This window comes from Scyliorhinus torazame, chromosome 6, assembly GCF_047496885.1.
Source record: "Scyliorhinus torazame isolate Kashiwa2021f chromosome 6, sScyTor2.1, whole genome shotgun sequence".
In the NCBI taxonomy this organism is placed as follows: domain Eukaryota; kingdom Metazoa; phylum Chordata; class Chondrichthyes; order Carcharhiniformes; family Scyliorhinidae; genus Scyliorhinus; species Scyliorhinus torazame.
Genome location: NC_092712.1, coordinates 187061342 through 187073696, shown reverse-complemented (window position 1 = coordinate 187073696; position 12355 = coordinate 187061342). Strand labels below are relative to the sequence as shown.

At 41.4% G+C, this 12355-nt stretch overlaps 1 protein-coding gene across 5 annotated transcripts in view; it reads left to right on the top strand.

The window, feature by feature from the left end:
- The window catches only part of snx13 (sorting nexin 13), a 235407-nt gene that overhangs the window by 54277 nt on the left and 168775 nt on the right, over nt 1-12355 (top strand). For all 5 annotated transcript variants that reach the window (XM_072509178.1, XM_072509181.1, XM_072509180.1 and 2 more), the window contains exon 2: nt 9666-9778. In XM_072509178.1, coding sequence (XP_072365279.1) covers nt 9666-9778 — 113 coding nt within the window. The remainder of the gene's footprint in view (nt 1-9665; nt 9779-12355) is intronic.

Sequence of the window (12355 nt, the reverse complement as noted above, 5' to 3'; positions counted from 1 at the left end):
GCCGAATGGCCTCCTTCTGCACTGTATGTTCTATGTAATCTATGTAATCTATGAGGTCAAGTCAAAGGTGGAGAGGTCAAGCCAAGAGACCCTCAATCGAAACACAGCCCCTTTTATATCCGTTTTACCTGGCTTTTTCCTGTGTTCGGCCAGCCCCTTTTGCATTGAATCCATAAGGTTTAAAGTTCCCGCTGGTCCTGCCCCCTTTGAGCCGGTCAGACCTGTCAAGCTGGGAGGACCTCCCCTAGGTCCGCCTCCAGTCTGCTTTTCAAGATAACGAGGTTGAGCTCCCTTGTGAAGATTTTCAAAGTCTTCCATCTGCTCCGGAGATGCTGCTATGTTGATGGGGTGTTGATTGGATTCTGCTCTGGTGGAGGCCAAGTCATTTACATCTGCATGGGGCTATGACCATCCCATTGTCCTGCTTGCAGGCAGGCCCCTTGTGTATTCCCGTGCCCCTTTGTCTCTGTGTTTAATCTTATCTCGTTGTCTGGCTCCTTCTTCCTTGTAGCTCCTAGGGGGGGGGGGGGTTTGTAAATACCTATGCCCCTACTCAGCTCAGCGGACCAAGCCTGCTGGGAAATCTGGTTACGTTCTTTTGGCTGACAAGTGTCCAGTTTACAGTCTCTGGGTTTTATTCCTGGGCAGTCCAAAAAAGGCCGGATTGCCCGAAAACCTTACAATACGAAAGGCAATATTACAATAATTCTGCAGGCCTTCAATTTGCAGATGGACTGGGAAAATCAGGTTGGCAGCAGGTCCCAAGAAAATCCATGTTTTTTTTGAGCAGCTTGTGGGTAGAGCCCACTAGGAAAAAGGCAATTCTGGATTTGGTGATGTGTAATGAGGCAGACTTGATTGGGAACTTAAAGTGAAGGAACCCTTAGAGGCAATGACCACAATATGATAGAATTAATCCTGCAGTTTGAGAGGGAGAATCTGGAATCCGATGTAACGGTATTAAAATTGAGTAAAGGTAACTACAAAGACATGAGGGAGATATTAGCCAAAGTTGATTGAAAGCGGGGACGGGGAGGGGGGGGGGGGGGTGGAGAAGAGAGGAAGATGATGAAATATGAGTGCAAGCATTACTAAGTTTTTTTTTTTGTGGATTTTTAAATAAATGGTAAGAGAGAGACAAGAAAGGACTTGGGACACTAGAAAATGAGGCTGGTGTAGGAACACAAAATGGCAGAGGAACTGAATAGGTACTCAGTCTTTTTTAAAGATTGAGAAGTTTTCACTAGAATGGGAAAGTTCTCAGAAATTTGGTGGCGATATTCAAAATTATGCAGGGGGTTTCGAAGGTACATTAGCAAAATCTATTTCTACTGTTTGTTCATGACTTGAGTAATTTGAGAGGCTGCACATCAAAAGAACGAAGGGAGAATTTTTTTTTTAGAAAAGAGGGTTTTGGGACCTGGAATGTGTCACCGAGAAAAAGTGGTACAGAGAAACTCATAATGACTTTTAAAGGAAAAACTAACAGATCAATGACTTTTAATGGAAAAATGAACAGATCAATATTGTGAGGGTGTGAGCAAAGGGCAAGCAGAATTACATAGACCACAAGTAAGCAAGATTTATTAACAAGTGTTTGACTCGCCGTCCAGTGACCCTTGATGGGACTGCATTTGTCGTCTGGTAGATTATGTTCAAGTATGAGGCTGTTGGTTCGAATTGCTTGTCAGTATTCATTATGTAGGAAACCTCCACCAAGTATCTATCCTTTTTGTGGAATCCTGAGGCAGAGTAATAGAATAGGGATGAGGGCAATGTGGGTAGAAGGAAGTTATCCTGGTTGCACTCCTGTGAGAAATGTCAGCACAGTCTGTTTATTCTCAGTTTATCATCTGCTTCAGGGGCAGGGGTAGGCGCAGGCACAGAGAGGGACGTGCGCGTCCTGATTGCCGTACACGCACACTGCACGCACAGAGACAAAAACAGGCACGTGCACACAGACGTGTACGCATACGCATGCACAAGAGACTGGCATGCACACATGTGCATGGGGAGGGAGAGGAGAGACATGCACACGCGGAGGATAATGACACCTGGGTGTAAACTAATATTGAAATTAAAACAATAAGAGCACCTGTTTCAGATGGACATCTTCCAGTTCGTTGTTTCTTCATTTCTAGGCTTCAGATAGATTTTATCTTTTCTTTCAGCTATAATGGTTTTCACTGTAGACTCACGAAAATAGCAGGCAGCTAGCATTTGAGAGAAAGAGACAGCTTCCTTCTGGGTCCAGAAGTTGTAAATTAACTCCAGTTAAAACTTAACATTTTTAGATTAATTTCCCAGCTAATAATCCAAATCCACCAAACCGAACCAGTCTTCAGCACTCCTTTATTGTATTTTGAAAACCATTGTTGCAGGTAAATTGTGAGAAAGAAAGTAGTAAAATTCTTACTGTGACCATTATATGTTATCAGATTCATTTGAAAACATTTTATTCTCATCTACTTGAACATATAATGGATTTTGAAATCTGAACATTGGAAGTTGTATTTGTTGTGTGGAGAAAAGTGTTTCCTAGCAAAATGTGACCTGTTGTGCAAATAACTTAAGCAAGGGACATTTGACATGTCAGACTCTAAAGATGTACCTTTTAAATGATTTCCAGGATGTTGGCCCTCATTAAGTACTTTTTTTAGTTAATAACATTCTTACTCTAAACAAATGGGCGGCACGGTAGCACAGTGGTTAGCACCGTTGCTTCACAGTGCCAGGGACCTGGGTTCAATTCCCAACTCGGGTCACTCTCTGTGCGGAGTCTACACGTTCTCCCCATGCCCGAAAGACGTGCCTGTTGGGTGAATTGGGATATTCTGAATTCACCCCCCCCCGTGTACCCAGACAGGTGCTGGAGTGTGGCAACTATGGGATTTTCACAATAACCTCATTGCAATGTTAATGTAAGCCTACTTGTGAATGTTAATGTAAGCCTACTTGTGACACCAATAAAGATTATTATTTTTCATTTCCCTGTTGGATTAAAAAACATGGATTATTAAATCCAGCATACATGCACTGTTGAAAAATTGGTATTGCAGAAACCATTGCTCCATATTGCAAATGTTTAAAAGGTTAGTTAAAATTGATTTTAACAGCATGATGGAAATCGATACGGTCAATCGTCCTTCAGCGTTTCTAGTTTTCAACCATGACAGGAAGTATTTTAATTACGATACCATAGTATAGCAGTATGTTATCATAGAATCATAGAATTTACAGTGTTGAAGGAGGCCATTCGGCCCATCACGTCTGCACCAGCCCGGCACCCGACTTAAGCCCACACATCCACCCTATCCCGTAACTCAGAAACCCCATCTAACCTTTTGGACACTAAGGGGCAATTTAGCATGCCCAATCCACCTAACCTGCACATCTTTGGACTATGGGAGGAAATCGGAGCCCCCAAAGAAAACCCACGCAGACACTGGGAGAAAGTGCAAACTCTACACAGACAGTCACCCGAGGCCCGAATTGAACCCGGGTCCCTAGAGCTGTGAGGCAGCAGTGCTAACCACTGTGCCACCATGCTGCCCTATAGTTTTTTAATTCACCATTTACTTCAAATAAATTGGAGCATTGGGTCCTTTGTTACACTTCATTTTTAAGTTGAGCAAAAACTAGTGTTTAGTTATTGATTATTGATTTCTTGATTTATTCATGATTTTAGGTGCTAATTGAATGCATAGCTGTAGAGTGAAATTATTAAAAGTGTCTTGACTGTCAAAATACAGTCATTGTTTCAGATAGTGAATTAACTATTGAACTCTAGTGTCTTGACAGTGGAAATTTAGACATTGTTTCAGTGAATGTTTCATATAATTAATTGACTATTGTATTTCAGTGCATTTAGCAATAAGAATGTATCAACTAATTAGTTACAGCAAGGTCTATGGCCAGTGGTGGCATGAGAAACCTATTTTCATGAGACTAGCTCTGCGTCTATGCACGCAATTTTGATGAACACCTGTCAATCTTAAGTAATGGCCAATGAGCCATCCTCTAAGTAGCAGACATCCATTTGAACAAACCAGGAGGTCTCAGCTTGAGAATTAGTTTCCCTTCAGTCCGGATGAAATGATCAATCGAACACCAAGTTTCTTAAACATACGTTTATTCTCGGCCGGAGCTACACCATTGTATCTCGGAGAGGTACAGCAGCCAGCCAAAGTTAATACATCCGACAGTAGTTTATATACAATATATGACACTGTTTCTTTTCTGAGGACAGCCCCCTTAGAGGAGGCCTACATTACGGCATTCTGTTGCTTTCAGCTTAGTTATAGTTATCTTTAAAATTAGGAACCATTCCCAAGGCCGTTACTGCAATTTGTCTGGTGCAAAAGCAGAAGCGATTACAGAGCCTTGACATTCCAGTTTACACAAAGCTCTATTTGACATTCTATTTTCCCATAGAGCTCTATTCTATCTTGAGCCAAAATCTCAAGCTGAGAATTAGAAACCAATGGGAGTAAATGAGGGATTAGACCAGAGATGAGGATTCCTTTAAAAGTAGGACCACGTGGTTGAGGTCTTGTTCCTGAATTTTGTATATGAAGTTACCGTAGGTTGCAACTTTTGGCACCAAAATGGCATGTTTAGGCCTATACTTGGCAGATAAATTGGACATTCTGAATTCACCCTCTGTGTACCTGAACAGGCGTTGTAGTGTGGCGACTACAGGATTTTCACAGTAACTTCATTGCAGTGTTAATGTAAGCCCACTTGTGACAATAATAAAGATTATTATTATTATTGTCTTATTGCTGTAATTGTTGTACATTGCAGATGTTTAGCTGTGTCCTAACCTAGTGAGCTGTGTGATGATTGTCGTATTGCTGTAATTTCTGTACCATGCAGATGTTTAGTTGTGTCCGAACCTAGTGAGCTGTGATGATAGGTAGACTATCATCTGTATATAATGTGAATAATTCATCATCATCTGCATGTGTATTATGAGTTACAATTTTTACTGTTGTAGTTCTAGCATCCGACCAGCAGGTAGGGCGAGTATGCAGGCACGGGACCCGGATGCACCATGGGCTGGATTCTCCGTCCCGTCGTGCCAGATTTCTGGTTCAGCACACTGGTGGGATGCTCCGTTTCGCCAGCTGGTCAGTGGGCAACTCCATGCTGTCGGGAAACCCAGGCTGCCGGCAAAACGGAGCATCCCGCTGGCGGAGAATCCAGCCCATAGTGTTCCATCAGAAGGTGTTTGCAAGGAGTTGATAGCAGTCGCATGTTAGAGCAGCTCTGTGGTATCTTAGTGTAAGTTAATGTTGGACATTTATTTCAACTGTATTCATCTTGGACATTTTAATTATTTATTAGTGTAGAGTTAGAAATAAATAACTTTGTTTATAGAACAAAGTCTAATGTTCTTTGTTTTCACAGCAATATCGAGATTTTACATCAGCCCAATCAGAATATTACAGGCTGCAGTGTAATTTCTCATAAGCAAATGATGTCCCCAAAGGCGTTTGCAGCCAGTGGAGTAGAAGTGTAGTCATAGCTGTAATGCAGGGAACGTGGCAGCCCATTAATCCATAGCAAGATATCACAATCGGTAATTTGTTAATGACTAGATACATTAGGGAAACTCCTCAACCACAACACTAGCAAGGATTTCCCTGCTCCTCTTTGAAACTGTGCCATGAGATATATTTTATCTACCTGAGTGGGCAGACAGGGCCTTTTGTTGTCCCACCTGAAAGATGCACCTCTGAATACAGTGCTACCTGGAATTTCACCCAACATTTGTACCCATGTCTGCCTTTAATCCACAGCCTTTCTGACTTGAAGATGAGCAGTACTATTGCTCCACAGCAGCCTGATATTGTCTGGCTTTTATTTTCACTTTCTATTATTTATTAAATAAAATTGCCAAAACTATATCTAAATGATGTTTTAGATGTGACTGAAACAGCACAAATTTTTGAATTTCTAACAAAAGGAAACTGAAGGAAAAAAAGAAAAATTTGGGCTTGATTTTGTCATTTGATCAAAGACTCTTTTGGGCCTTTGACATATGATTTGAGATTATAGAACTGGCACGATTTTGATGCAAGTGTGAGAATCAGACACTCATAGTAAACCTTAGAGATATCCTGGACCTGCAGCCTCACAGTTTGTTAATTTTTACATTTTTGTGTTTCTGTGAGTAAAACTAACATTAATTATGACCCCATAAGTATTTATTTGGCACTTTAGCAAGTTGGAATAATTCAGTGCAATTTTGCTGGCTATTATAAATTGTTGAGGGCGGCACGGTGGCGCAGTGGTTAGCATTGCTGCCTCACGGTGCCGAGGTCCCAGGTTCGATCCCGCCCCTGGGTCACTGTCCGTGTGGAGTTTGCACATTCTGCCTGTGTCTGCGTGAGTTTCACCCCACAACCCAAAGATGGGCAAGTTAGGTGGATTGGCCACGCTAAATTGCCCCTTAATTAAAATAAATAAATAAATTGATCAGATTAGGGCAGCACGGTGGCACAGTGGTTAGCATTGCTGCCTCACGGCGCTGAGGACCCGGGTTCGATCCCGGCTTCGGGTCGCTGTCCTTGTGGAGTTTGACCATTCTCCCCATTTCTGCATGGGTCTCACCCCCACAACCCAAAACATGTGCAGGGTAGGTCGATGGTCATGCTAAATTACACCTTATTTGGAAAAAAGAAAGGATTGGATACTCTAAATTCATTTATTTAAAAAAAAAAAATTGTTCATATTAGAAAATTGAAGCTTTTCGGAAAATTTGCATTGTTCAATGTTCAAATTATTATTCGCGTATCTAGTTATCGTTTCCAGTAAAATTATGACTAATTGTATGGCGAATCTAAAATGGATTTCTGCTAATCTAGAGATTATCATGAAAGTTGCCTGGGAAATAAATTGTATAGTATTATCTCGATTGAAGCGTCAAACCATTAATCCCTTTATATTCAAATTGGTGATTATTTGATGCACATTGAACATCATTATTGTAGTTTTCAAACAGATAGGGAACTTTTTCCATTGTTGCTAGGCTTGAAAATAATAAAAAATATTATTCATTTATGATCTGAATAGATTGACAATTGAACTAAGAAATCTGATTCTTTACTGAAAGTATCAACAATGCAGTGCCTGCAAATAGAAAATGAATGTCTAATGCATGTTGACTTGAATTATGAACATTTCTTACTGATTTGAGAAACCTGCTCAGAAGCCTATTGGTAGGAATTATTGTGCGATTAAAGGCAAAATCTGAATTCTGCATGGAAGCTAGGAACCATTGGCTTGCCCACTTAGAAACTTTGAAACATAAAGGCAGGGTTTTGCACTTGTAATGACAGCAAGGCAGTCAGCATTCATCATCATTACCCTCTGAAGCTGATAGCAACTTTTTGCAATGTGCTGATAATTGTGTGAATCCAGGAGTTTCTGTCGGTGATATCCCCCCTCTTCCACCCTGTGCACTATTGAAGGCCTCATAGAAGGACATCTTGCAAATCACTTGAATTGATGCGAATTTCAATTCAGCCTTGCTTTAAAAACCTCTGAATAAAAATTATGTCTTGCTGTGTGAGGTGTAACTGGGTTTTCAACAGCATACCAAGTCTTAATTACTGCTGAGCAACCCAGCTGGTGACCAAACAGGTGGATGAGGGTAAAGCAGTTGATGTGGTGTATATGGATTTCAGTAAAGCGTTTGATAAGGTTCCCCACGGTAGGCTACTGCAGAAAATACGGAGGCATGGGATTCAGGGTCATTGAGCAGTTTGGATCAGAAATTGACTAGCTGGAAGAAGACAAAGGGTGGTGGTTGATGGGAATGTTCAGACTGGAGTCCAGTTACTAGTGATATACCTCCAGGATCTGTTTTGGGGCCACTGCTGTTTGTCATTTTTATAAATGACCTGGAGGAGGGCGTAGAAGGATGGGTGAGTAAATTTGCAGATGACACTAAAGTCGGTGGAGTTGTGGACAGTACAGAAGGATGTTATAATTTACAGAGGGACATAGATAAGCTGCAGAGCTGTGCTGAGAGGTGGCGTTTAAATGGAGTTTAATGCAGAAAAGTGTGAGGAGATTCATTTTGGAAGGAATGACAGGAAGATGGAGTACTGGGCTAATGGTAAGATTCTTGGCCATGTGGATGAGCAGAGAGACCTCGGTGTCCATGTACATAGATCCCTGAAAGTTGCCACCCAGGTTGAGAGGGTTGTAAAGAAGGCGTACGATGTGTTAGCTTTTATTGGTAGAGGGATTGAGCTTCAGAGCCATGAGTTCATGTTGCAGCTGTACAAAATTCTGGTGCGGCCGCATTTGGAGTATTGCATGCAATTCTGGTCGGCGCATTATAGGAAGGATGTGGAAGCATTGGAAAGGGTGCAGAGGAGATTTACCAGAATGTTGCCTGGTATGGAGGGAAGATCTTATGAGGAAAGGCTGAGGGACTTGAGGCTGTTTTCGTTAGAGAAAAGAAGGTTAAGAGGTGACTTAATTGAGGCATACAAGGTGATCAGAGGTAGATAGGGTGGACAGTGAGAGCCTTTTTCCTCGGATGGTGATGTCTAGCATGAGGGGAGATAGATATAGGACAGATGTCAGAGGTAGGTTCTTTACTCCGAGAGTAGTAAGGGCGTGGAATGCCCTGCCTGCAACAGTAGTGGACCCGCCAACACTAAGGGCATTCAAATGGTCATTGGATAGACATATGGACGATAAGGGAATAGTGTAGATGGGCTTTAGAGTGGTTTCACAGGTCGGCGCAACATCGAGGGCCGAAGGGCCTGTACTGCGCTGTTATGTTCTATGGACACAAATTATGGATTATAAAAATAAAATAATTTTTAAAAATCTTTGCTGATTTGCTTCTACCTTAATCTGGTGTATGCCCCAATCGTTCTTTCTCTCTCTAAAATGGTTAAAACAATTAAAAATGAATAATCAAAGCTTTCTGGTTTGCTGTCTTGGGAATTTTTCACTGTGATTAATGCTTACCCATTTGAGGACATCCTTGCTACTGGTTGCTGTTCATTGGACTGAGGATTATGCTTTGGAAATTATATGGTGCTGACAGGGTGTGGTTGTATTTATTTGTTATGTGATTTCTAATTCTACAAGAAATGTATGACATAGTTTTAACCTGAACAAGATGATTAGGTGTAATTTTGGTGCATGGTGAGCAATTAGTCTAAGGATAAAGTGTCTTGGGAGTAATTGCTAATCCTGCGTCACTCATCTCCTATTCAAGCCGAAAAAGGTTTCCGTTCACGTGGAATGTACGCTGCAATTATCCTAAATATTGAAAGGGGGAGGGGGATTGGTTACTTGAACATCAATCGTTTAATTATAAAATTAATAAGCCAGTCAAGGAAATCCCCACCCTCCCCGTCGGAGTCCACACTGTCAACTGAGCTTCACCTGCATTACATGGTGACCTGTAGCATGTGATCGCAGAGCTGGTGAAGGTTATTGGGGAAAATCTCTGTTCAACACCTTTAAATTTAAACAATCTGTTATCCGTTCACGCATGATAAAATGTTGAGTTATGTTGAAATTTGTTGTCATTTATGCTATAAATTCCTTCAGTTTTTATCAAACACAGTAAGATCATGCCATTGTGTTTACTTCCTTCTCGTGCTTACAATTCTTTGTTGTTGTTTCAGGCCGGTGTTTCCATATGGGGATGGGGAAGCCTTGGTGTCGTTCTTTTTCTAGTCACTTTTGGACCTTTCGCTATATTTTACTTTGCGTTTTATATTCTGTGCTTTCTTGGTGGGTGAGTATAACAATTTTGTTACAGCGTGTAATCTCTGACTATCTAATTAACTATTTGAGGCTTTGGCAGTTCATTGCAAATCAAACATGGAAGTATTGTTGGTGACTCTTTGGACACATCTCAGTCTATGTACAAATGCTTGTTTTGAACTGGATGCCTTATTAGAAGTTGTTGCTTTCTTTAAACAACTTTATCTGTCTGTTTTTAAAGATGCCCTGAAAGGTTTTCAAAATCCTGCTCTGAGTTGAAAATGTTACTAAAATTAAATTTGTGAAACTATTTGTTTAGCTACATGCATTTTGCAGATGGAAAGAACAGAATTAATATATTAACTTAAAACATTGTGTTTCAGCTGTCATTCCTATCTGGTTTGTGCAAGCCATGTGGCCTTTAATGTACTTGTGATCACTTGGTCATCATTAGTCTGTTATCAGTTTTGTGGTTACCATGGCCAAATCTCATTCCTTTCTAGCCCCATCGATTTCTGAATTGTGAGTGTCGCAGAAGCGTCAAATGTACTAATTGGTTAGAAGGGTTTTGATACAGTGTGATGAACTGGGAGATTACCTTGGTTAGAATGGAGTTGATTTTATGTTTTACACAGATCAGCTAATATACCAAATATAAATCTAACAATGTCATTTTTGTTTTTCTTTTGTGGGAAGTATCACTTAATGGGCCACATTGTTGCTAGACACATTTAGTTGTGGTTAAATGATAGTCTATAAAAAAATTTCTATTAAACCTTTTGTGTGCTTGATCAAGGTATCCATCCATGGTTGCTTCCTCATTTACTATCCACATCCGCCCGCCTGCCTTCAATCCCATTACCTCACCCACTACCCCTGCACAAAATGAGCATTTCCCAAGGGTTGCTGTTGCTTTTCACAGAATCATAGAATCCCTTCAGTGCAGAAGGTCCATCGGGTTTGGTCCATCAAGTGTTTACACCCACCCTAACCTAGGGCTATCCCCCTGCTTATCCCTATAACCCAACTAACCGTTGGACACTAAGGGGCAATTGATCATGGCAAATCCACCTAACCTGCACAATTTTAGAATGTGGAAGGAAACCGGAGCACCCAGGGAAACCCACTCCGACACTGGGAGAATGTACAAACACCACAGTCTCCTTAGTGTCCTGGCTAATATTTATCCCTCAAACAACATCACAAAAAAAAACAGATTATCCCACTACAGTGAGCAAATTAATCATTGTGTTTCCTATATTGTAACAATAACTACACTTCAGAAATATTTCGTTCGCTGCTATGAGTACTCTGAGATATCTGGAGGTCATGAATGGTGCTGTGTAAATGCAAGTCTATCATTCTGTGGCCTATTGAAAAGTGAACAGGTGGTTGCCTAATTAAATAATTCTCATATAAAAGCAAATTATTGCAGATGCTGGAATCGGAAACAAAAAGTGCTGGATAATTTCAGTAGCTCTTGACAGCATCTGTGAAGAGAAAATGGAGCCAATCGTAGAGCTCTGATGAAGTCATCCAGCCTCGAAGCATTCTCACTAAATTGTCTTACTCCCACAGTTCTCCCTCTGCTCAGTTAATTTTGGAAACTGCTAACGTGCATGTAAGTGGTGCACAATTGACCTAGTCATTCGTGACCATAACCTGAACTGTACTGTTGGCTTCTCAGCCAAATTGTCCTGTTACTCCAGAATGGACAAGGATCACCTATCGCTTATTTTTCTCCATGAGTAACTGCTTCTGGTACCTTTCCTCTGCCCTCACCTCTAACATGATTTATTTTCAAACCACTTATCACTTTCTTTAAAATGGTCACATTGTCCCATCCTGCATTGATCATTAAGTTGTCAGATTGTTTGTAAAAAAACAAAATTGGTTCACTCGTCCATTAAGTGAAATAAATTTAATGTTCTTACCTAGTCTGGCCTATGTGACTCCGCCCCACACCAATTTGATTCACTGACTCTTGACTTCCCTTTGAAACGGTCACTCTGTCAAATCTGAAATGGGTGATCAATGCCGGCATTATCATTGACGTCCATAGGACAGCACGGTGGTGCAGTGGTTAATACTGCTGCCTCACCGCACCGAGGACCCGGGTTCGATCCCAGCCCCGGGTCACTGTTTGTGTGGAGTTTACACATTCTCCTCGTGTCTATATAGGTCTCACTCCCACAACCCAAAAAGATATGCCGGGTAGGTGAATTGGCCACGCTAAATTACCTCTTAGTTTGGATACAACGAATTGGGTATTTTGATTATGTTTTATTGACCTCCATTTCATGGAATCGCTACAGTGCTGAAGGAGGTCATTTAGCCCATCGGGTCTGCACTGACCCTTTGAAAGAGCGCCCTACCTAGGCCCAAACCTTTGTCTTATCCCTGTAACCCCACCCAACCTTTGGACACCTGGGGCAGTATAACATGGCCAATCTACCTAACCTGCACGTCTTTGGACTGTGGGAGGAAACTGGAGCACCCGGAAGAAGCCAATGCAGAACCAGGGAGAAAATAGCACACTGTCACATAAGGTCGGAATCAAACCTTGGTTCCTAACTGTGAGGCATCAGTGCTAACCACTGCGCTACCC